The sequence below is a fragment of the Lepidochelys kempii genome, chromosome 3, assembly GCF_965140285.1.
Source record: "Lepidochelys kempii isolate rLepKem1 chromosome 3, rLepKem1.hap1, whole genome shotgun sequence".
NCBI lineage: Eukaryota > Metazoa > Chordata > Testudines > Cheloniidae > Lepidochelys > Lepidochelys kempii.
This window is the reverse complement of record NC_136382.1, coordinates 19,276,536-19,302,929: the sequence shown is the minus strand read 5'-3', so window position 1 is coordinate 19,302,929 and position 26,394 is coordinate 19,276,536. Positions and strand designations below refer to the sequence as shown.

The following is a 26,394-nucleotide window of genomic DNA, read 5'->3' as shown; positions in this document are numbered from 1 at the left end:
TCCAGAAAGAGACCAGAAAAATGTGATAGTTAAATATAGAGAACACACACTCACACGTTTTGATTTTGAAACATGTGGGATAAGAGGTGTTAGGACAGATAAGTCTTTCTGCTATGTTACAATGGCTTAGTGGAGTTGAGAAGATATTGTTCTGTCTTCTAAGTGAATTAGTTTCTTCCCAGCTTTCTATTTTTTTTTTTTAAATCACAAAGAGCGATGACATTTTCTGAAGGGTACATTTGTGTTTTTTGACATATGCATATAGATACTTGGTTAGCAACAGACTCCTTCTGTCTTTTCCAGTAACTTGCTTTAGCCATTTCAGTACTTTCTACAGTTGGGTCACTTTACTAACTGCACACAGACAGCTGACATGCAATGACCCCTGGAGGCTGAAACTAAAAGTTTGAGCATATACTGTAGCCCAACTTTCTGCAGGAGTCTTTCCTGCTAAAACTTGAACAATAGCATGCATCACATCACAGCCACTTACTTTCAGTGTAGTCTTTGCAAGGAAACTAACTTAGGCCCTGTTCAAGACAAGCGCATAAGCATGTGCTTAACTTTAAGCACGCATGCAACTCACATTGAAATAAAAAAGTCCACTTAAAGTAAATCGAAAAGGAGGACTTGTGGCACCTTAGAGACTAACAAATTTATTTGAGCATAAGCTTTCGTGAGCTACAGCTCACTTCATCGGATGCAGTGAGCTGTAGCTCATGAAAGCTTATGCTCAAATAAATTTGTTAGTCTCTAAGGTGCCACAAGTCCTCCTTTTCCTTTTGCGGATACAGACTAACATGGCTGCTACTCTGAAACCTGTCATTAAAGTAAATCTACTCACAAGTGAGGAAATGCCTGAATGAAAGTTTTCTTAATTCTGTTCTGTGTGCATATGCCTCATGATACAGATTTTAAATACACACTCACGTACTACCATAAGGCATACACACAAGAGGGCTGACTTAAGGTTTAAGAGGCAACCTTAATTCAGGCATTTCCTAACCTCTGAGTGCTTTGACCTTGATAATGTTCTTTTAACATAGTTTTGGGGGGTTGTTTTGTGTGTAACATTCTATGTTTTAAAAAAAATTAAAAATGAAAAGAAAAATATCCCCTCACCTGGAACCATATTGACTCCCCATGTAGAGCTGGGGTCTCTAGATCCATAGCACAGGCCTCTACCACCTGAGCTACCTCAGTAGCTGGTGCAGTACTGTTGTTGTCTACGTGGTCCTGCCACTGCAGAGGGGTGGGGACACATACTTTGCTATTGATTTCCCAGCTATTTACTGACCCATAAAGAAATGTTAAGACTCGGGACGCCTTGGTTCAGTTGCAGGTTCTGGATGAGCGTGTGGTCTAGTGGTTACAGATTCTTCAGCCCCGCCCCCAGCCTCTCCCTTTCGTCTAGTGCAGAATGAATCTTCAGAGACTAGCTGCCAAATTCTACTGAGCATGTGCGAACTGAGATTTCTCAGAGGCTTATAACTTGGCCAAATTTGGGCACCTTTTCACTGGAACAGAAAAAGGGTTGTTCCTGTCACTCTGCCAAATTACAAGTCCCTGATCCAAAGCACGGAGGTGCTAGAACGTCTCAACTCAAGATTTGAGAAGTTTTTTAATATGTGCAGACCAACAATCTCGTTCCTGGAAACTGCTGGACCATTTTAGTGGAAATGCCTGAGACAAATGCCAGGCATGGAAAATATCAGCCAGCATGCTTAAAGCATGTATAAGCATATGATGTATTATAATAGGGATATATGGAACAAGTCTGCTAGCTAAATTTCACAAATTATTTATTAAAATAATGATATGGTTAACTTTACCAGGTATCATCTGATAACTCTGCAGATAACGCCGCAGTGTTAAAGCATTCCCTGGAAACTTTAATAGAAATCAGTTTAGGACATTTGGCGCCTAACATGTCACAAATGCTGAGCACTCACAACTCCAGTTGAAGTCAGTGGCAGCTGCAGAACATGCTCTAGGTTATGTTTGCAGGAAAGATTAAGGGAGAAATGTTAGGCCCCAGAAAATATGCTTAGATGTGTTGGGACCCACCCACAAGCAAAAAAGGAATCTATTAATAAAGGATAATCTATTAATAAAGGATAATCTATTTTTAATACTATTAAGAAGTGGGATACTTTGCTCTAGGGTTCATCTGTACTGAGCCACTGCTCAGGAATGGAAAGTGAGTTAAGATTTGCAGCAATTCAAAACTCTGCAACAAGTTGACACATTAATTTCAGATACAAGAACAGAGCTTTCACTGTGGCTCAGTTAGGGTTTGGAGAGGATAATTGTAACTTTACCAGTTGGGCGGGGAGGTTACTGGGGAATGAAGGACTGATGATGAACTTTGAAAGTGCCTTTGAGAAGTTTAGGAGAAAAGAATAAAAACAAAAAAGATTTCCTCATTTTTCTTTCCCTAGCCTTGGAGGTTTAGAGAAGTGTGCCTTATCTCTAAACAAAAACAACTCCAAACCTGAGCCTAGAAACTGATCTCAGTATTGCTTTCCATTGACAGATAACAAATATGCTCCTGCAGTCACTCTCAATGGGTTCATCTTTATTCTTGGAGGAGCTTATGCAAGAGCAACCACCATCTATGACCCAGAGAAAGGCAATATTAAAGCAGGTCCCAACATGAACCACTCCAGGCAGTTCTGCAGGTGAGAAAAACCATTAAGATTGAATTACCAGTACCTCAGTATTTTCTACTGGAAAAAAATGACTACATAATAATAATAGTGAGAGTGGCAGCGGGAAGGGAGATGTATACAATATGTTTTTATTCATCTTCATTATACATACCTAGGGGTGTATTTTAATGTCCTTGTGCATCATACTGAACATTTGTCCCTTAATATTTGAGTACCATGATTTGCAATGAGAGACAGAGAGGCCGAACTCTTGGGTTCTAATCAGTACTTTGCAACTGACAGGCTGCATGACCTCAGGGCAAGCCATACAAATGCTCTGTGTGTCAGTTTACCTATCTGTAAAATGGGGATGATAATATTCAGTTCACATGGGTAAGGCTACGTTTTTGTCACAGAGATCACAAAAGTCACAAAATCCATCATTTCCAGAGACCTCCCTGACATTTTCTGCTTCAGTCCCTGGGGCTGCGGGACTGGAGCTGCCAGCCAGCGTGGCCTTGGAAGGGTTCCAGCAACAGGTGACAGCCCCCTCAGGGCCCCCTGCAGGTTTCCAGCGACAGGCAACAGCCTCCTCAGGGGGCCTTCCTCAGGGTTCTGTTGACCAGGGACAGCCTTGCGGGGAGGGAGGAGAGAGAACCCTGCTGCTCCCCGTCACCACAGTGGTGGGGGAAACCATGGAGCCGCAGCAGCGAAAGTCACAGAACAGTCACAGCATCCATGAATTTTTGTTTATTGCTTGTGTCCAGGACTTTTACTAAAAATAACCATAATAAAATCTTAGCCATAGAAGCCACCTCTCCTGACCACCAAGGCAGCTCCTTAGCGATGGAGCCACACTGCATCATTGGTAACACGTGCCCAAACGTATATTTTTAAAAACTCCTCTTGGATTTTATTTTTGGTTTCAAAATAAGGACAGAAACCACCTAAAAAAATTGAAGAAGCCATTTCAAATGTTAGTTCCACATTTTTTATATTTAAAAGAGCGCCCTCTTTTTCACTGCTGAGCTGAATTTTGTCCCGGAGCAAACAGATTAAAAAAATCACACGCCAACTTCCAGCCAAAGCCACTGTGTTCCTGCTGTTTCTGTGCTAATTACAGATTTTCATTGTTCCTCAAGAGTGAAATTGAACTGAGGAGAACCCCACTGTGTTCAGACAGTAGTTAATGATATTTTTCTTTAAAGATTGTAAACCAGAAATAAAGGGTGTGCTGCAGTTTACATGAGTTGCCTCATTATCTAGGATTTTAAGTAAATAAAAAAATGCAGATGTTATTTAACAACACAGAATTAACCACTGTGATAGACCCAGGCCAGTTGGGTACAGCAGAGTAGCCTTATTGGGATCCATGAAGTGGGCAGGCGAAGCCCACTGCTAAAGGATCTCCCCCTCAGCCTAAGAGGGGGGTCCACAGGACCTGGAAAACCAAGTAATTACCAGGGACAACTAATGAACAACAGGGACAGGAGTGCGGTCAAAGGATCAAACGAAGGGAACCAGACGGGGACACCGAGCAGAGAACCCCAGACAGTGCCCACTGCTCCTTGAAGGCGTCAAGGGAGTCAGTGGACGCCTCCCAGAGAAACTCTGCCCGAAGGCGTGAACGGACGGAGGATTGGAAATAGGCCCCACAGTCACAGGAGACTCCATCGGCCAACCTCCTCACCCTGGTTTTATAGATGGTCACTTTAGCCAGGGCCAGGAGGAGGTTAACCAGGAGGTCCCATGACTTAGTGGGGCCTTTGATAGGGAGTGCATAGATAAGGAGGTGAGGGGAAAAGTGCAACCAAAATCTTAACAAAATATTTGTGAGGAGCCGGAATAGGGGCTGCAGCCTGGCGCACTCCAGGTATATGTGCACCAGGGTTTCCCTCACGCCGCAGAAGGGGCAGGTGGCCGGGATTGGGGTGAACCACACCAAGTACACACCCGTGCTCACGGCCCCATGAAGGAGCCGCCAGCTGATATCCCTGGTGGGCCTCGGGACCAAGGTGGAATATAGGCCAGCCCAACAGGACTCCTCACCCTCTAGAGGTGGCAAGAGATCCCTCCACATTGTGTCGGGGCGGGACGTGAGGGTGAGGATGTGAAGGGTGTGGAGCATGAGCGTGTATATATGTTTCCTTGGCGCGGTCCAGAAAGGGACAGGCTGCAGCTCTTGTAGCCAGCTCATGGTGAAGGGGCGGGGGTGTCGGTCAGGTCCATGGGGCAGGGGCCCGATGAAAAGGTCCGGAGGGCCTGGGGTGTGGGGTGGGGCACACCCTCTCTTAGGACCTGGTCGAGGTAAACCCAAGCAGCAGGCAGCAAAGTGGCCCTCACCTCCTGAAGTACGCGCAAGGGAGTACGAGGTCTGGAGAGTCCCATGCACTGAGCGAGCGTCAGGGGATCCAGCCAGTCTCCCCGGTCGTAGTCCCGGAGGTCTCCGACTCTGGTGACTTCTGCCAGGACCAACCTCTGGCACACCGAGTGGGACTCCGCCACCTGCACACGGAGCTGGGGGTTGTGTAACAGGGGCTCCGCGAGGAGATCTTCCCCCACGGAGGCCGCCACAGACCTGGTCGCTGTGAACAGTTTCCAGGTCCGAAGGAGGTCCTGGTAGAAGACTGGCAGCCCTGAGAGGTCTCGCAGAAGACCTCTCGGATGGAGATAAAGGAGCTGCCGGTCATATCGGAGCCCTCGGAAGTGGCGCAGGAAGGCGTGTGCCAGGATGCTCCACGCCAGACTACCTGCACCATAAAGGAGCCTCTGCAAGGCCTGGAGGCGGAGACATGGACCTGAGTGCGGAGACACTTCAGGCCCTGCCCTCCCTCCTCCAGGAGTAGATGAAGAACCCCTGCAGAGACCCAGTGCAGTCCTGACCAGAAGAACTCCACAATCAATGTCCGGAGGTTGGCCAGGAAACCCAGGGCCAGGATCAGGGTGTTGAGGTGGTACCAGAGCATGGACAGGACTAGTTGATTAAGCACCAGTGCCCTCCCTCGAAGGGAGAGGCACCAGAGTAATCCTGTCCATCTCTGGAGCCGCTCTCCCACCTGCCCTCTAAACCGTGCCAGTTCTCCGGCAGAGACAGATGCATGGCAGAAAGGTAAATGCCGAGATAGAGCAGTGGACCCACGCTCCACCGGATGGCCTGAAGCGCAGGTGGGAGGGAGCTCGCCTGCCACCAGTCCCCTACCACCAAGCCAGAGCTCTTGACCCAGTTGACCCAGGCGGAGGAGGCTGCCGAGTAGATGGCCTGGCAAGCCTCCACCCGCACCAAGTTGCCCGGGTCCTGGACTACGAGGAGCACATCATCGGCATACGCCAACAGGACCAGCCGCAGCACCAACCCCATCAACCTGCGGAGGAGACAGAGGAAGGGCTCTATCGCCAGAGCATACAGCTGGCCTGAGAGGGGGCACCCCTGCCGTACTCCTCGTCCGAAGCTGACCGGTTCGGTCAGGGTCCAATTGAGCCTGACCAGACACTCTGCGGAGGCATACAGCACCCAGAGAAAACCCACAAACTGGGGTCCGAAGCCAAATGCTCGCAGAGTGCCCAGGAGATACCCGTGGTCCACCCTGTTGAACTCCTTCTCCTGATCCAGGGACAGGAGGGTGAACAACAGACTGTCCCTATCACCCGAGTTCCAAGAGGTCCCAGACCAGATACAGGTTGTCGAAGATGGTGTGGCCCGGGACGGTGTAGGTCTGGTCTGGGCGGATCACGTCCACCAGCATGGACCCTAGCTGCAGCGAGATGGCTTTCGCTATGACCTCGTAGTCCGTGCTGAGGAGCAAGGGATGCCAATTTCATAAATCGTGGAGGTCCCCCTTCTTCGGCAATAAGGCGAGCACAGCTCACCTGCAGGAAAGAGGGAGGACCCCGCTCTGCAAAGACTCGGCCCAGACAGTGACTAGGTCTGGGCTGAGGACATCCCAGAACACGTGGTAGAACTCCACGGTCAGCCCATCCATGCCCGGAGATTTATTGGTGGGCATGCGACAGAGGCCTTCCGAGAACTCGGCCAGAGTGAGAGGCAGCTCTTACCGGTCTAGTTCACCCACACGGACTGTCAGGAGTTCGTCCCAGAGCACTCTGCAAGCGTTAGGATCAGTCGGATCCGGGGAGAAAAGGCCTGCATAGAAGGCCCTGGCCCTCTCGCACATCTCTGCCAGATCCATGAGGGGGGTGCCATCCTCTGCTAGGAGGCAGGTGACGTGCTTCTTGGCCCCCCCTCTTTTTTTCTCCAGGGCGTAGAAGAAGCAGGAGCCGCGATCCATCTCCTGAAGGAGGTGGATGCGGGATCGAACAAAGGCACCCTGGGCCCGATGGTCCTCGAGGGCCCGGAGCTCCTCCTGCTTCTCCCAGCATGCCCCGCAGAGGGATGGATCCTCGGGGCTGGCGACCAGACGCCTCTCTAGCTCTAAGACCTCCCGTTCCAACCGCCCTATTGCCACATCCCTCTGTCGGCTGGCACCCCGGGTGTAGTCACGGCCAGGCGTGCACCTTCCCCAGGTCCCACCACCACCGCGCTGAGGGAAAGGCACACCGCTGCCCTCGCCAGGCCAGCCAGAACTCCTGGAAGGATGCCACAAAGCCCACATCCTCCAACAAGCTGTTGTTAAAATGCCAATAGGCCGGCCCCAGCCTCTCTGTGCAGAGAGAGGCCATCACGGTGGCTAAATGATGTTTGGAGAACGGAGCCAGCCGGATGCTGGAGGAGTGGGCCCGTGAAAGATGGAAACGTGATAAGTAGATGCAGCCTCCACCCGGGTAAAGGTGAACGTCGTCCGGGTGGTGGTCGCGCCAGACGTCCACCAGAGAGTGATGGTCGACAATCTCCCGGAGGACGTCCGCAGCGGCCGGGCACTGCTCAGTCCCCGAGCGGTCCCACTCCTCGAGGGTAGTATTAAAGTCCCTGCCCAGGACCAGGCACTCACTAGGATTCAAGGTGCTGAGGAAGGCAGATGCCTGCTGAAAGTAACACAGCCGCGCCGGGGCCGATGTCAGAGCATAGACGTTAACAAGGTTGACCACGAGCCCCTCCATATGGACCCGGAGGTGCAGCAGGCGGCCCGGCACAGTCTCGGTGACCCTCAGCACCTTGGGCCGTAGGTCGGGGGAGAACAGGGTTGCCACTCCAGCCGTATGAACTGTGAGATGGCTAAAGTAGATCCTGTCCCCCAAGGCCAGCCGCCAGCTGTCTTCAGCGGCTGGATCCGTATGGGTCTCCTGCAGGAAAACCACAGAGTACTCCCCCTCCCAAAAGAAGGAGAGCACCTGGCAACTGCGGAGACCCATCCTACAGCCCTGGGTGGTCAACGTTGCGATGGTGAGAGGTGCCATGAAGAGGGCTGAGTGGGATCCTCGCCAGCAGGGATGCTCATGGCTCCCAACGGGCCACGCAACAATCCGAGACCTACCCCGTAGGTGAGTAAGGAGTCACGGAAGAGGTGGACCCACTGGTAGGCTGCAGCGGCCTGCTTCCCCCCAGGCCTTTTACCCTCCCCCATGAGGGCCCTCGCGGCCCAGAGGATTTCATGGAAGTCCCCCCATCGCTGGAGAGTGAGCTGCACCTTGTTACCGGAGCCACGGACGTCCACAAGGAACTCCTGCAGCTCCTCTCGCAGCATATGGGGGGGCCGAGGTCACTAGCCCCCCGGCTTTCCTCCGGGGAGACCATTGACACAGCCCCGTGGCCCACCGAGACGGGCAGGCAAGGGGCAGACCCCCCACATGGCGCCCGATGGGCTGGTGCCACGCAGCCCCCCTCAGATCCCGGCTCAATTGGGGGTGGCGGAGAAAAGATAGCAGCCCCTGGTGAGTCGGGACAGGGAAATACAGAGGTCGCTCCCTGGGGGCTACCCTCTGGGAGTGAGGAGATGACGGTCCCAGGGGCAGCAGTGGTATCACGGGAGGTGGAGGGGACAGGGATGGGGTTGGCATCGGGGCAGGGCAGGGATCCAGAGTAAGAGCAGGGCAGGGGTCGGGAGCAGAGTCAGGGAGAGGGCAAAGGCAGGATCCTGGGCCCCGGTAGCCAGGCTGCTGGGAGATGGCCCCTCTCGGTCAAGCTCAGGAATCTTGGGGGTGAGAAGGGGACCCTCCGTGATGCCGGGCTCTGGCTCTATGGCTGGCGTAGTAGCCACGGCATTGTCAGTGGAGTCCCCGCCCAGGAAGGAGGTCGGTTGCCCCACGCCCACAAGGGACAGCCCGTGGGGCTCGGGTCCCAGCCACATGGCACCTGCGGTTGCCTTAGTGGGCTCAGCGGCCAACAGCAGGGTGCCACCTGCGGCCGGACAGACGGAGGAGTCCAGGGAACCTGCGGAGGCAGGAGCAGAAGCAGCAGTGATGGGGAGGGAGCATGGAGAAGTGGGGGCTGGCGTGAGGTCACCCAGATTGAGCCCCGCTGGCAGAGGGTCATCCTCCCCCTGGGTGACCGAGGTCAGACCCAGGGCCTCGATCTCCTCATAGATGGAAGGGAGCTCTCCTTCCACCATCCCAGAGTTCTCCCCGCCAGTGCCCGAAGTGACGCTCGCCTCAGGGCTTAAAGGGGCTCCAGATGGTAACGGGGCAGGAGGGGCTCCATCGGGGGCCAGTGGAGGGGTAGTACTGCCCTCCCATGCTGCCACGTCTTCCCCAGCCGGTACCGGTGGATGGAACGCACCCATGGGCAAGGCAGAGGGCTCGGCATCAGTGCCCCCCTTTCTGGTCTTATGGCGGGGGCTTCCACATCGGAGGAAAGAAGCAGAGCTCGAGCCTTCCGCTTGCCCCACTTCCCCTGGACTAGGGCCCAGCCCTCCATGGCATCATCCGGGGGCCGGCTAACAGGGGTCGGGTCAGGGGGTAGGGGCGATGGCTCAGGGACTGTAGGAGGCAGCAGTGGGGCGGCATGAGGGATGGAAGATTCCCCCTGGGGCGGGCCCTCTCCCATGCTTGGCAGTATCCCTGCCACACCCTCTTCTAGGGGCCCCACCGGATTGCAGGCAGCAGGGGTGGGGCACTCACGCTCGTCTGGGCACGCTGGGGGAAGCACCCCTTGGGCCCGAGCGGGAGCACTGGTGGACTGAGTAGGAGGAGGGGCAGCTCCAGGCACCGGGCAGCCAGGGGCACCTGTGATGACGGGGCCGGGGCCCTGCCGGGGCTCGGGGGTCCCAGATGCCTGGTAGGGGACCAAGAATGACCCCTCAAGCGCCTCTCCGCCACACGCCGCCAGCAGCAGTTGAAGCTGCACTTGCCGGTGGAACGAGAGGACGTGATGGAGGGCGGGGTCTTTGCAGCCCAGTGAGAGAGGCTCACGACAGAAATGGGCTTCCCCAGGATCAAAAGGGCGGGTAAAAGGGCAGCACTGGAAAGGAAGGGAGGGACGGAGGTCAGGACCAGGGGGATGCCCACATCCTCTAGCAGCTCCAGAGGGACAAACGCCCCCCCCCCCCTTGCCAGGCCCTTCTCCACCACCTCCTGGGTGGCGGCCTCCGATGCTAAGACAACGAAGACCTTGCCATACATTTTGGAGGCCGCCACAATGGCTGTGGGCCCACCACCCTCGTCAATGCCCGCAAGTGGGTCTCCACTTGAGGCGAGGCAGGCACCAGGAGGCAACGGACGCCGTGCTTCCTGGTCATGGTGGGAAAGGGGTCCCGGCCGCTATAGATGGTAGCGGAGGCGGTGGGCGGGAGAGATGACATAGCGGCAGGCGCGGGGGCTGCCGCCACCTGGGTGTACGCCCTGGGGGCCGGAGGAGGGGCACCCACAGAGCTGGTGGAGGGAGCAGCGGGCAGCGACGCCGCGGCCCGTGGCGGGGCTGCGGCAGTGGGGGCAGTCCCTGCCCCAGAGGAGGGCCTGGTCTTTTTAGCGGCGCCCTTGCCCTTCTTCTTACCCTGGCCTTTCCCGCCGGCTGGGGGGGGTTCCCCCAGAATCTGAGGGGGCGAGGGACGTGGCAGCAGTGGAGGACACCCTGGTGCCTGCCGCTGCCGGCGCCCTGGCAGGGGCGGTGGCAGGTGGTTTGGCAGCGTCAGTTGAGGTAGAGGCTTGGGGGGGGGTGATGGAGGGGCAGGCAGGGGACAGGCCACTGGGGCTGCTGGAGGGGCCCCACCTGCCGTGTCCCCCACCATAATGAGCAGGGAGGGAGGGGAAAAATACCAGAGAGAGGAGAGGAAAGGGGAGGCAGGTCAACCCCTCCTCCCCGCTAGGCTGCAGGCAGGGGAGGAGGGCGCCAAAAGGGGTGGGCTGGACGGGGGGCTATCAAGGGCTTGTGGGGGACAGTCACCGGCTCAGAATAGGAATCCGGCTCCTCTAGCTGCACTAGGGGAGGGGGTCATAACAACGTTGGGGGGGTGAAGTGAGATGGGGCAACTCAAACAGGGGAAGGGCCCAAGCGCATGGAAGGGGGCATGGGCGCACTGAATAAGGGGCTAATCAGGGCAGGGGAACTGCTTGGGGAGTGGGGGGAATCAGGCTAGAGGTAGGACAGGGAACCAAGGGGCAAGCTTCAGAGGCTGGGGCGAGGTGAACAAACAAAAGCTGCAGAGGGAAAAGGGCAGGGCAGGCAAACAAACTGAAGCTAGCGAGGTTCTGGGGTAAAAGGGGGGGCAAAAGGCTGCAAGGGGCAAAACGGAGCAGGTAGCAAGGGACAAAGCTGGGGGCTTGCTGAAGGGGGTCAGTCCGGGGGGGGGGGGGGGCACATGCGCCCCATGCACTGGCAAAGAATCAGTGCGGGCTGGCTGCTGCTTCAGGCCCAAAAGATGGTGAAAGGGCACGGCAAGCCAAGCAAGCAGCGGAGTCCCAGAGGCAGGAGCTTGAGGCAGATGGTAAGTGTCCACTGGGAGTGGTGGAGGGGGCAGCGACAACGGCGGTGGTGGGGGTTGGGGGAGGCCACACAGATGGATTGGGGGGCAGGGGCCACACAGATGGATTGGGGGGCAGGCTCCCCGCCACACCTCCTGTGTCCCCACAAACACAGTCAAAACCCCCACCACAAGAGCACAGTTCAAAAGTTACGCAGCCTTATGGCCCCCTCCACAGTGGTCTGCAGAGTCCCTGTGCGGTCCCCCAGCAGCAGAGAAGGGCTACATGGAAGGTTGCAGCGAGCCTCTGAAGCTAGCATAAACCGCCTGAAAGCGTGGGACCCATGGGGACAAGGTCTGAGCTCTGCCACACCATATGTTAATGATCCTCTCTCAATCAGGTTCACACAAAACCTGGTTTGTTGGGAAAAGTTTGTGCACCTCATTTTTATATTTTAAGCAAACCGTTCTTATCACTTTCATAACTAGCTAGTGTGATTGTGTATAACATGGGAGGGGTGACGCATGAAAAAATGTAAAGGTCAATTTTAAATTTTTTTAATGAAAATTTAAAATTGTTCAGGTCCCCAAATCATGAGCAAAAGGCATATCAATTTCAGAATGCCTTTGGGACAAAACCTAATCCCATTGTAGACAATGGGACTTTTGGTATTGACCTAAGGCAAGATTATAATGGCACAAAGGGCAGTTATGTACCAAGCTTGCTTTGAAAGTCAATGGGAGTTAGACACATAAGTGGCCTTTGTGCCTATTGAAAATCTCCTACTGTATGTTTAGGGTGAACTGAATCTTTAAGAGTTTCCCAAACAGCCACATGTTTTGTTATGTGTTTAGCCACATGATCATGGTCACATTTTCATCCTATATTTGTAGCGCTGGATATTTGGAGGCCCACTAACCACACGCTCTGCTGCAGTCACAGATGACAGACATGGGCTAGGAGCTGTGATTATTGCTCTTTGCACTGTCCTGATGGCCACCTCCCTCCACACTGCCAAAGAATGGGAGGGAAAAAAACCACCCCGCTCCATATTGCTCAGAAGTCCTCCCTTTCCAGTTCACCCTTCAAGGGTTTATTTTTCTCCAAGCAAAAAGAATACAGAATGTGTTTCTATGTATGGATTAAAAATTCCATATTCCTGCTTACTTAGAATTCAGACTGCATGCAAATAGAGCTGTTACAGAGATTCTCCACAGGGTAACAGCAGCAGCAGGGTGGGGCCAGCAATGATTCCAGAGAATCTAATTTAGTACCAGCAATTCCCGACAGGCACAGAAAAGCAGTTTCGGCCTCCTTCTCCAACTCTTAGCCAGTAAGGTTTGTTATATGGCTCTGCCGAATGGGAACCCTTAATAAAACTTAGATTCAGGCTGAACAGCACAACACAAACATGGTGGGGTTGGGGGTTTTTTTTCCACCTTTTAAATAAATTCTGGTTCTTGGTCAGTGAAGCATAACTTCACTGCTCAACTAGTGGGCCTGCTACCTTGTGGCACTGGCCCAGGCTATTCATTTCCTGTTACAAATTTAGGATCAACTTCAGACACTGAAATGGGTTAGAGCACAGCTTGTTTGGAGAGAAACTCCCAGGTGGCTGTGTTTATGGAGTACGATTTCTTAATAGTTGCCTACTTCTCAAGTCCACAAATTTAAAAGCTGGCCTTTCAGCATACAGGGTCAGTTTTTCTACAGCTGGGAGAAAACTGGTAGAGAGGGAAAGCCCAGGTCTTTTAGCAGATCTGGAAGGAAATGTGTGGTTGGGACTTGGGACAGTGGACAGCTGATTAAAATCACAGCAACAGACTAATGTAACCCTTCTGCCCGTCAGAGTTGGCAGCAAGAAGGGCCGGGTTCAGTATCTAGGGGTTCCATTCCAATAACACAATGCAAACCGGCTTGAGCCCTCACCCAGTGACCTGGGACAAATATATACCACCCCCACTGGGCACCTCTAAGAGGCAATACTTCCCCTCTCGCAAGCACATAGTCTGAGTGTAGCAAAAAGCCTTTTAATAACAGAGAGAACCAATGTGGCATTATGTTGGGGAAACACCACCAACAGGATTCATAACACAACCCATGAGCAAAAACCCATCCCAAGCAAATTGGGGCATGTCCTTTCCCTTTGGTTCTTGAGTCCAGCAACCCAAAATCATCCAAAAGTCCAAGGACCCCAAAGTCTCTGTCCCTGGTCAGAGTTTAACCTCCCAACCTGGGTGGAGATGGGGGTGGGATTTCAGGGGCACCTTACATGGTCCAAAGCTGATTGCTCCACCTCTCCATGGGGCTCCGCTCTGCCAGCCACCCCCATGAGTTACTCCAGGCATCCGACAAACTGCTCTGCCATATATCGTTAGACTCCCCCACTACTTAACACAACACTCAGTGATTTCAGCTCTTACTAAGTTTAGCTCTTTTGTGATTTCAGCTTGTAGTAGGGGAGCTTCAGTACTGGTGCACCATTAGCCCAAAGTGAATTCAGCTCAGCAGCCTGGAACTAGACTCTTAATAGAATCAAAATTAGTTCTGATATTTTACAGTGGCAAGAGAAGAACATACAATTAGAATGTAAGGCCCTTACCAGGGAACCCATGCCACCCAGTATTAATACCTGACCCTAGCCTCTCTCCATTCAGTGGGTTTTGGAACCCATGACCCTTGCCTAGCAAGTGCTGCTTAGTTGATGGTGAGTCCCTCCATCATAACAAAAGGCCAAGTACCTTTCCACTGTCCTTGATTCACATAATCAGGATAATAGTTTATTCCTGCCCCAATAACAGAGAAACTAGGGCTCCTACAGCAGCCAAAGTGACCATCTAGGCAGGGTGGGTGTGTCTATGCAAATGAGATCAGCCCCTGAAGTTCTTTTCGACAACCTACCATGACTCACCACTAGATGTCAGGGTAGAGCTCATCCTGACTCTGCTTACACTAAGAATGATCTTTCGTTTATATAGCAGTTTATGTCCTGAACGATCTCACTGCGCATTAAAGCATAACTGATATACAAATAATGCACAGAGACCGCTTTGGCTACTACTAAAATGCAGCCACCTCTGGGTTGGAGTGTGGCAGCTGTTCAGCAGCACACAGCAACACTACACAACAGTTTAGGAACAGTATCCAACTGAAAACACTGGGGAAATATAGTTAGGTAGAATATAATTAGGATGTGGCCAGGGCACCAGCACTAATAATGCGACTACAAAAAGTGTTAGCACATCTTTAATGACCATGAGTGGTCTGGACCTTGATTTTCTATCTAATTTGAAAGATAGACAGCAGCACAGGGACACCTAGCAAAACCTATGGAAAATGTGAGCATTGAATCTTGAGCCTTCTAAAACATAGCATCCTGGCTTCAAAACTTTCTGTAAACATGGGCAGAGGTTGTTAGCACAGCTCCCAAATTCAGAGAGAGAGAGCCTTGTGGAGATTAGCATCCATTAAACTCTAACCTCCAAGTGGGTGTTCCTTAGAGATGCCCCATCCAAGTATTAGCCCAGTTTGTGAACATCCGTCTGTTGCTCTTGCTTTTTAGTCACTTTCCCAAAACCTAATTATTTGTGGATTAATTTCTTACTTGTAAATATGTGAAAGAGGAAGTTTTTTTCAAAGAAATTCTATGTATACTTACCTGCTACTCTTTAATTGTCTTTTTGGATCTGTTCCAATGAAATTAGTGTGTGTGGATCTGTGCCCATTCTCAGTAGTTCCACATACCAAAAACAGTTCTGAAATGTTCAGTACAAGGACAAACCAATTCAGCCATTTAAAAATGTCTTTTTATAACCTCAAAAACAACTAGAAAGCTTTTTTCCCCAAATGTTGTGAATTTCCAGCCAAGAATGAATGTTTTATGGCCAGTTTGTATAGGGAATTTTGTAAGTCTCTCAATTTATAGTAGCCTGTAGCCATACCATCTTGTGCTGCTGTCTTGTGTAACCCTCGCAAGCTAAGAAAGCTTGGACTAAATGAGTTCTTGAGTGGGAGATCTGTAAGGAACACCAGACCGAGCTGCTGCGCACAGTGATGCTGATGATTCAGGAGGTGGGATTCTTCCCTCTGAGTTACTAGTGACACAGTGCTTCATCAAGAAGCAACGGTGCTGCCAGTGTTCCTCTTTTTTGGATGAGATGTGAAAGGCCCCCTAGATGTCTTTGTGAGAATGTGGATGTTAAAAACCCAATGTCATAGCCAAATTTCAATTTAGGTAATTGATATTCTGCCAGACGAGGGCCCTGATTATGGAAAGCACCCACCACGTGCTTACCTGCTTTACTGAATAGAGAGACTTAAGCGCACCATTAAGTACGTTCTTGAATCAGAGCCTAAATTCCACCCCTCTGAGGCTGCACTTGGATAAGATATTCATTTCCTGTCCTAAACATTATATACTTCCTATATTTTCTTAATGATCATTGGCTGTAACATAAGCATGTGATCTCTAAGAGATGAGAATTATTATAGGTGGAATCAGACAATTGTTCACAGAAACAGTAGAGCAAAAAAACCAAGATGGCTCATGCAGTGCACACAAGTTCACACACTTATTTAAAAAACAGAGATGGAGTCCTAATGCATCAGTCGTACATAGCATTTCTGTAAAGTGCACAAAGAGCCTCTGCAGAAAAGTGGGTAAGTATTGCTGTTGTCCTGTGGGTGAGTAAAGAGTAAAAGAAAGGCTAAGGCCTGGATTTACAGAAGTACTTTGGCGCCCAAGTCCCAGTGTTAGGCTTTGCTGTGATTTCACAAAATTGCCAAACTCTGTAGATGCCTAAACTCACTGGGTGCCTAAGTTCTTGCAGTTACCCAGTTCTCTGGGTACCTAAGTTTCTGCCTCTGGGTGTGTGCATTGCTGCCTTTCTCTAGCGTCCAGATGCCTAGCTGCCACCTAAGCCCCAGAGCGATTCACAAGCCAAGGGAATATAGGCATTTAGCGGCCCAAGTCACCTGCAGGGCCTGATCCAGTTGGTGTGCTCAGAGGCTGCATAACAAAACAGCTGTGGGGGAAAAGTTCCCTCCTAACTTCTAGCCTACAGGCTTGGGTACTCACCTGGAAGTGGGAGAGCCCCTAGTTCAAGTTCCCCCTCTGCCAGAGAAGTAATTTGAACAGTGATCTGTCACCTCTCAGGTACATGCCCTAACCCACTGGGCTACAAGGGTGTGGAGATCCCTCAGTAGCTCTTATTGAAGCTGTTCCACGGTGGCTATATACTCAGAGTGAGACTGATGCTGGAACCGGGAGAATAGAGCACTCATCCAAGGGCCAGTCTCCCTGCTCCACAATGGCACAGCTTCAACAGGAGAGAGGGCGGGAGCCCCAGATCAAAATGTCCCATAGCTCAATATTTAGGGCACTCACCTGCGAAATGGTAAATTACTGTTCAACCCCCTTCTCCGTATCTGGTGTGGGAAGACTTGAACTGGGGGGTGTCCCACATCCAGTTGAGCCCCTTAACCCCTGGGATAAAGATTATGAGGGAATGTCCCCTGGCTTCTTGCAAAAAACACATTAGGTGCCTAACTCCGAAGATTGTTCACAGTTGAGAATCACTAGCAAAACTAGGTGCCTCCCTGAAGCCTGTACACGTAGGGTATCTCCACACTGCAATTAAACATCCGTGGCTGGCCCATGTCAGCTGACTTGGGCTCCCGGGGCTCAGGCTGTCGGGCTGCAAAATTGTGGAGTAGACATTCGGACTCCAGCCCAAGCCCAAATACCTACATGGCAACTGTACAGCTGATCCCTGAGAGCTTGAGGCAGCTGACATGGGCAAGGCGCAGGTATTTAATTGCATTGTAGACATACCCTTTGGGCCATTGGTCTGACCCAGTATGGCTGATTGTTCTTGTATGTTCTTATGGGCAGTTTTAAATAAAACCACTTGCCTCAGGACCGGAGAGGAGAGGTTGGAGCCAGTCTAGCGCACAGCCATCCACAACCCTGTCCGATTTCCAAGCAAGAGTTGTGGAAAGTATTTCACTTGACGAAAGAAAAAATACCTCAGTTATGAAAAAATTACTCTTAGCCCTGTGGCATTACGGTGACTCCTCCAAGCTCAGTTGTTCTTTGACCTGGGCTGTACGCTCAGCTCACTACAGCTGCTGCCCTCAGAAGCAGGCGTAGGGCTTGTTGCTTTCACTGCAAAGTTCTTCTGCTTGGAGCTGTCTTTCTCTTCAGGTTCTGACAGCATGTAATCACTTAGTGTTAATGGCACCAAACAACAAGCCTGCATCCTAATTATTGTGATTATTCCTTTCTTCATGCATTAGCCTCGGTTAATGTTGTTTTTACAACTGAGGGCCTGGGAGGGGAAGAGCAATATTGTTGCCCTTAGGAAGAGGGAGTGATGAACACACCGCTTTCCGTTCACCTGCCTTAAAGTTCTGGACTACAATTAGACACAACTGCTTAAGGTCCCCTTGTTAATCTAGCCCTAAATCCAACATATAGGCACCAGTAGCATGCTCAGCTTCCACCTAACCCTGTAGGCGCCCAGGTTTCCACTGGTAGAGTCCCCTCGGTACCCCCAGTTTTTGCTGGTGGGCATGCATAAACATGCCTCAGGCCTCACACTGTCAAACAGCTTGACACCTAGCTTGCGCCTAGCTTGTGTATGGAACCTCATCCAGGCAGAGGAGGAGTTGGTGGTGCTGCCTATCCTTATACCCAGTGATTTGGGCAATCATCTGGGTTGGCGAAAGGACCTGGGTTCACATCCCTGCTCCAAATCAGGCAAAGCAGGGATTTGAACTTAGGTTACCCACGTCCCAGATGAGTGCTCTAACCACCAGGCTATTGGGCATGGGGGACAACCGCCACCATCTCCTCCTTTTCTTGTGCCGGTGTACTGTGCACACCTACGAAATCAGGCCCCTTTGGCAAGCGAAGCAGGGGAACAACAGCAGGGCTTAAGTGTGAGTTAGGCTCTGAGCAGCTCAGTGATTCCAGGTCTTACAGTGGCTTTGCACATGCCCCCTGGCAGAAACTTAGGCAGCACCACCACCTTGAGAAAGGTCTGACCCAGCTTAGTTGCCTGACTCCAGGAGAGTGGTTGGGTCTGTGAATCCCAAGCAGAGATAGGTGTCGTAATGCAGCCCAGACGAAGGGTTTGGCTACACTTGAAATGCTACAGAAGCACAGCTGCTGGGCCGCTGTAATGTGTTCATGTAGATACTCACTACATTGATGGGAGGGGTTTCTCCCATTGGCCTAGTTAATCCACCTCCCCAAGAGGCAGTAGCTAGGTCAACAGAAGAATTCTTCCACCAACCTAGCACTGTCTATATTGGGAGTTAGCTCAGCTTAACAACATCGCTCAGGGTGTGTTGATTTTTCATGCCCCTGAGCAACGTAGCTGGGTCATCATAACTTTTGAGTGTCGACCTGGCCTTAGGGGCCTGCCTCATACCGTCTGAGAAGTGGGTTTTAAGCGCGCACACAAGGGGTGTAGCTGTATACAACAGGTTGCCCCTCTGATTGGCATTTCCTACTAGCTAGCTTAAGTGGCTCCCCACTCAGTTTGTGGGCTTTTCTGTAGCCTGTTCTTAGGCACCCAACTTTCCACAGGCATTTTATAGGGAGCTTAGATATGTGGATTCTGGGCCTAAAGTTAGGCTTTCCAACACTGAGCCTAAATCTCCTTGGTGGAGCTAACCCTTAGATGCTTTTGGAAATTTGATGTCTAAGCTATAGGTATTTTCCCCAGACGTATTTACTTACATGTTTTCAGTTGGATCCCCTTCTATTGCCTATTCATACTGCTAACCTTTCAAGGTCCCCGTGTTCCTATTATTTTGTCTGTCCTCACTGCTGGTGGAACACCTCCCAGTAATTTGCAACTTTAATTTAATGGGCTGCTTACATAGTCTTCCAGATCATTAATAAAAAGAAAAGGAGGACTTGTGGCACCTTAGAGACTAACCAATTTATTTGAGCATAAGCTTTCGTGAGCTACAGCTCACTTCATTGGATGCATACATGAAGTGAGCTGTAGCTCACGAAAGCTCATGCTCAAATAAATTGGTTAGTCTCTAAGGTGCCACAAGTACTCCTTTTCTTTTTGCGAATACAGACTAACACGGCTGTTACTCTGAAACCAGATCATTAATGATGATGTTAAATAAAACCAGACCAAAACATCTCCCTCTGCACCAAATATTGCTTCTTATAACTACCCCTTATTTATGATTCTTCCACCACTTTTTTTTAACCCATGTGGCAGTGCTCCTAGCCAAACCACTTTGAATTAATTTGTCAAGTAAGATGTTGTAAGATTACCCTAGCAAAGGCTTTAACGGAAGAATACAGACACAGCCACTGTGTCTCGTGCCAAACCCTGAAACCTCTGTCTTCAGCTGTGCAAAGGGACACAGAAGGACTAGCAGCCCAGTACATATATGGCCAATTCCCACTCTTTTTTTTTTTTTTTTTTTTTTTGCAAAAACATGCTGAAACTACTGTGTTCACATTCCTTCTGTACCCTATGGCAACAGAGTGACCCTGTGCCAGATCATATTGGTAAACTGGTATGCGAGACTGTATTGTGAATAGGGACGTGTTATTTACTATTTCACATAACAAAGAAACTAGTGGTCACCTGATGAGATTAATAGGCAGCAGGTTTAAAACAAAGAGAAGCAAGTATTTCTTCACACAACACAGAGTCAGCCTGTGGAACTTGTTGCCATGGGATTCTGTGAAGGCTAAAAGTATAAATGGGTTTAAGAAATAATTAGATAAATTCATGGAGGCTAGGTCCATCAATGACTAGTAGACAAAAATGGTCAGAGATGCAACACAAGACTCCAGCTTTCCCTAAACTCCAAGGATCACAGACTGGCCACTGGACTAGGTGGCCGATTGGTCTGATCCAGTGTGGCCATTTTTATGTTCATATTGTACCCTTTTGAGCCTTTAGAACATAATCTTTTCTGGGGCAGAGATGACATCTGTTTGGCACATGTCACCATTGTACTGTGTCCACGTGGCTTTATCCCACATGTAGCTGGCTGTGGGTGTCTTGTATCTTGTGTTCTTTAGAAAGTCCAGGCTGTTTAGTTCTCATAATGCCATCGTCCTATGTACTTATACATAACGGGCTGTCATGCTATTAATAGCAATTATTTATTAGTAGCAGTATTACAGTAGTACTCAGTGCCCCATGAAGTTTGGGACCCCATTGTGGTAGGCTCTGTGCAAGCACAAATTAAACAAGCTTCCCTGCCCTGCAGCACTTACAATTCAAGACACTGATCCTTCAAACACTTGTGCACTTCAGTGGCATTATTCCTTACATAAAGTTACACCTGTGTGTAAGGATTGGACTCGAAAGACAAGATGTAATGAGTCAGTGTAACTAACAAATGGAGGGAGGGGATGGGAGTGTTAGGAATATATGACTAAATAAAGTCTGGTTGGAGGTTCCTGGTTTCAGTCTTGCTCTCTCTTTTTTATTTTATTTACTTATTCATTTAGACAGGCTAGGTGGATGAGGTTATATCTTTTATTGGCCCAACTTCTCTTGGTGAGAGACAAGTTTCCAAGCATATGCAGAGCTCTACTTCAGGTCTGGGACAGGTAGTGGCAACAGCTAAATACAAGCATGGCATAGATAAGGCATTAATACATGTTGCAAGAGACCATTCAAGATGAAGGGGGCAGTTAATACCGCTACAGTTATAGGACAAAAGAAGGTTAGTAGGCTACAAATCGTTACAAAAAGCCATAGATACAGTATCTCCAGCCATGATTTTTTATGTCAAGTGGAGTTATGAATTTAAGTTCCCAGGCTTGTGTTCTGAAGGTGTTGTGCAGATTTCTGTTGAGGATGAGGAGTAAGAGGTCAGATATGGAGTGATCATTTTGGGAAAGTGTTTTGGTGTTATCTTTTTTCTGTAGGAGTTCAGTTGAGGGCAAATGGTAAGGCTACACAGAATAGATATTAGTAATCTCAAAATGAGTCTTTGCTTTTTTGAATATTGGTACAATACTTTATTCAAATCCTCTAGTACTTCCCCATTTCTATGTGACTTTTCAAAAATAATTACCAGTAGTTCAGTAAATTCATTAGCAAATTCCCTTAAGACTCTGGGCTGTATAATCAGCCAGCCTTGCTGATTTGTATAGATAAGCTGATCAAATGTTTCAAGTAAACCCAATTTACCTGCATTCAGATTAACAGTTATTTTGAAAAGGTCTTCATTATTTCCTACTTACTTGTGTATGTAACTCATACTAGTTTTGTTTAAATCCTTCCCTCTTCACTGTTTTCAATACAGGTTTGTTTTTATCCTCAGAGCCTGATTCCTCCTGAAGACATTGACCACTTCTTGTTCTTTACATTCTTCTTTTTTCAGAGGCATTTTGGTTGGTTGGTTTTTCATGCTGGCGTCTTCTAGGATTCACCATTCACCCCATCCTTCAATTTCAACTCTTCCTCCTTATGCTGCAGCCCGCTCTGTATGTTTATTGCTTCAAAATGAGCTCTATGAAATATGTGAATGTACTACTTAGTGTTAAGTTCGGCGAGCCCAGTCATTGGCATAGAGCCTCTCCATTAACCCTCCTTTGTTCAGTTTGCTTTATTTGCAATATATTTAAAATTTGCAAAGTTTTAAAATGTGCTAATCTTTTTATAAACTAGGGCACCCAGCTCCCCACCCCCAGATACTGTTTGGTATCCATAGCCATTGATTGGCTTTGTATGCATGCTGTAATGCCTTCTGCCAGACAGCACTCACACCAGCAGCCACATACAGGCAGCAAGATGTGTTTCTGAGTCAGAGAGAGGAAAATGGGGTGGAGAGGGTTTGGCTCAGTGGAAAATGTAGTCATGACCCCAGCCTCCACAGTGAAAGAAAGACAACTGACCACTGAACGGGTTGAATCAAGAGGGTTTTCATTGAACTTGTAGTCTTGGGAGGTAGCTGTTTCTTCCTTTACAGCTTTGGCAAAGACCGGTGGTGTAAAAATCCCATTTTGTATGCACAGGACTGGGAGCCAGAAACTTCTGAATAGCAGCTACATTTGTTTATACACTTGGATGTGGTGCATAGGTGTGTATCTAGGCCTGGTACATTGCAACAGTGGCTGTGCTGTTGATACCCTCTATAGGCTTGAGAGAGTCATGTATTCCACAGTTTCCCTCTTGTATGTTTAAAGTGGGGAAAGCTTACCTGGGGGATGGTGGGGCAGCGCAGGTAGGGGAAGGTTATTAAGATTAATGGAAGGGGCGTTCAGCTTTCTGAAGATGCAAGTGTTTCTTACTATTCTAACAGTTATCCAGTTAGGCTTGTGTTGCAAAAGGGCACTAAAAACTAGAAGAAATTTGAACTGTTTTACAAGATATTAAGCAAAATTTTTCTTTTCTTTTTGTGTATAGTGCTGTGGTTCTTGATGGAAAAATTTATGCCACCGGTGGAATTGTTAGCAGCGAAGGACCTGCGCTGGGGAATATGGAAGCTTATGACCCTAAGACAAACACATGGACACTTCTCCCCAATATGCCATGCCCTGTGTTTCGACATGGCTGTGTAGTTATTAAAAAGTACATTCAGAGTGGTTGATGCTACCAAGGAGTTGGATGGAGAACTAGTTTTGCCTGCCAAAAGCAGGCAAGAAATAAAAAAAAGCTATTACAACAAAAATAAATAAAATTAGAAGAACAAAAACACAAAAGCAACGAACATATTGCTCTAAAGTTTTGAATATTCTCTACATTGAATGTAGAAAATCATCTTCACCTTTTGGTGAACAAGGAGCAGAGAGCTCCGTGCTATGTAAGATAGTGTAACTTAATAATACAAGTGTGTCACTAGATGTTGTAGTGGCACTTGTTACGGATGTAGGCTTTTGGTCAACCCAGGTGCAATAGAATTTCACATATTTTTTAACTGGGGGAAGAGAAAAATCTGCATTTTACTCCTAGAGAGCAAGCTTGATTCTTAAAGTAACTGTGTAGATTTGTTTTACTATTACACATTAGGCATCAGACTATTTGAAAGAAGGTCAAAGTGTCCTTATCACTTTGATTCCCACATTTGTTTTTAACAAATACATGCTTTTCAATACCAATGACTGAGATATATCTTGTGTGACAGCTGGCGTAGGCTGATGTCAGTCTTCCATCAGATCAAATAAATACTGCAGTTCTCTAGAGCAGCGCCAAAAAAGGAGAGAGAGAGAGAGAACTGATTGTAACAGCACTCTATGTGGAAAAAGGTTTCTTGGGTTGTATGGACTTCTGCCCCCTACATGGCAGCATTTGTGTGTTAGGAGTGGAGAGTGGTTTCTATCTTGTTTTCTACTGTATGAGCAAAACTTGACAGTGCTTGCAACGTCCAATGCAATTTTTTTTTTTTAGATTCCAGAGGCATTTTCTTGATTAAACTAACCTCTTTAAAATGTTCTGATTGGAATCATGTTAATAAAAACAAACAATATGATGTGGGATTTCCACGATTTCAGTACGTTATTTAAGAAGATGCCTCGTGTTATGGTTTATATACTCATTTTTGGATCATAATCAAGATTCCTTATGTTGGGATATATGCCACTATCTTTGTTTTTAAATTACATCTAAGAGGACATCTTAAAAAAAAACCAAAATCTTATCTCCCAATTAAAAGATATGGAAGTCTTAAATGCAAACTTCTCTCACTAAGAAGCATCAGAATGTTTCAGAATAAAAACATTCACATGTTTTAAACACACAAGTTTAAATCCAATAATAGAAAATGCATTGGGTAAAGCCCAGTATAAGAGAGACAGAATGATTACTGTGTAGAGTTGTAAGTATATGCACAGCACAGGGGTTATATTTTTATATATATATATAAAAACATTGTCTATCCAGAGAAGCATTGTGATGTGAAAATTCTTTATAAATTTGTAAATGGAATGATCAAATGGGAGATGAGCAGGGAGATATAATGGGGGAAAACAGATTCTTACAGTTAACAAATGGAAAATAACCCTGAGCAGATGATTTGTGTGATTTCTTTCCAAACAGAGCAGCAGAAAGAGAAAGAGTTGCTACGTTTGCCTTCACAGTTTTAGATTCTAAATGCCATGGTGGTAATTCTGTGGAGAGATTCCTTTACAGAATGTGTGTATGAGACACACTATGGTCAATATCTAGTTGAATTTCATACCAAATATGTTAGCCTTTTTGTATCAGGGGAGGTCTGGTTACAACTTTGGGGAAAACAATGCAGATGGTTAGCCAATCACCTTAAAGTTATTTTATTAATAATTGTTTATAAAAGAACAAAATAGGATGAAATTTGTATCTTGCAGTATTTAAAAATAATGTGCTCAGTCAGGCTCTACGGTGACTCGTGTCTCTCTCATTTTGATAGTGAAGTTCCAACCTTTGTTATGCAGTTGTTTTGATTATTTATTCTTTAGAGAAAAAAATAAGCACAACAAAATTATATACATAATATGTCATTTAAAGTATTTATGTCAAACAGGGTACAAGTGTGAACCTAAAGATTGGAGCACAAGTTTCTAACTGCCTGGGGCAGGACTAATTTTAGTGTTGGTGTGTGTCTACCTCCAAAGGAGGTGCTAGCAGTCAACAAGACCTAACACATTCAACATTTCCAATTTAGCTTATTTCTTCATTTCTCACACTGGAGCAAAACTGGCTATTTCTGTGACTAATATAAAACAACCAGGGTTCTCTGTAATGGCATTGTATATAGTTTATGTTTACTGTTAAGTTGTTATATTATAATAAATATATTTATAGATCTAGAGTCATCATCCAGATTGGATTAATTTTGTTAAGAGTGAACACAAGGCAATGCCACATTAATATTGACATTAATTTTCCTTGCAACCATGGAGAAAAATGCTTTTGTTCCAGCTGGATCTCTCTCTGGTCCAATTTTTCTTGCTAATATTTATCTGACTACTAACTTCCAATATACCTGCATCCTAGTTTTTTTTTTTTTTTTTAAAAAGAGATTATAAATAACTCTCTATTTATCTAGATAGCCTCCCTTTCCCCCACTCCATTTTTTCAAACTTCTATTAAGTAAAGAACCAGAGGGCTCGTTTTCTATCAAGGTTTATACAATTATCTTGAAGCTTTATCTTAAAACCTTACTAAACTGCTTTATTTAAGTGAGCCTGGAGTTGTGCTACTTGGTCTTGTAATTTCTAAGAGATGAAAGCCACTTTTGCCCTGTGGTCAAGTTCCTTCATATCTCGGAGTGGGAGTTCAGCAATCCACAAAAGGACACTTGTCTCCAAGAGCACTGAAGTGTAACAGTTCAAGGTTCCTCTGATGTTTCACTGGATGTCATCTGTTAGCTGTAAAACACTGGATAGGGAACTAATGAGGAGACAAATATAACTAGTCCCAACTACCTCTCCAGTGGGAGAGGCAGTACATTGCAGTGGAACATTTCAGACCTATAGTAGGAACAAACAACTGTTCTATACATTTACAGAAATAATTAAACTATTGAGTTTGTCTCCGCTTCATTCAGACTGCGACTTTGCAAGTATTTACAAGCTTGACTGCAGTTTTTAAACATTTTTGTTTGGTCTTAGTGGATCAGGTTGAACAGCACATAAAGATTATTAAAAGCCTTGCACTTTGGTATTATACAGCCATGACCCAGACCACACAGGATGAGTTGCCTGTTCATCAACCTGTTCATCAACACTGAAAAGACGGTCTTACTCAGCACTGGTCAATAATGCTTGGTAGGATGAGCAAGACACAGGCTATTTGCTTTACTTTCATATGAAAATTATTTTAGTTGTCCCCTGGGAAGTTGGCTGAGAGTCTGTGCTAAATGAATCATGTGCACAGATCTGCTAAGAGGTTTTGTCCTTAAAAGCTTTTAGAAATTCCATGGACAGGCTGGCTCAGTGGACTGGTAATGATACCAACCCTTTCACCTCTTGTTT

General features: G+C 48.0%; 1 protein-coding gene across 11 annotated transcripts in view; it reads left to right on the top strand.

Moving 5' to 3' along the window:
- KLHL29 (kelch like family member 29) overlaps window positions 1-25,225 on the top strand; it is a 601,388-nt gene extending 576,163 nt beyond the window's left edge. For 8 of the 11 annotated variants that reach the window (XM_073335871.2, XM_073335864.2, XM_073335869.2 and 5 more), the window contains 2 exons: window positions 2,537-2,681; window positions 22,850-25,225. In XM_073335871.2, coding sequence (XP_073191972.1) covers window positions 2,537-2,681; window positions 22,850-23,033 — 329 coding nt within the window. In that variant the 3' untranslated portion in view covers window positions 23,034-25,225. Of the gene's footprint in view, window positions 1-2,536; window positions 2,682-21,824; window positions 22,524-22,849 lie in introns of those variants that run through there. The other 3 variants (XM_073335867.2, XM_073335866.2, XM_073335868.2) reach the window with 3 other exon arrangements.
- The last annotated feature ends 1,169 nt before the right edge of the window (window positions 25,226-26,394 follow it).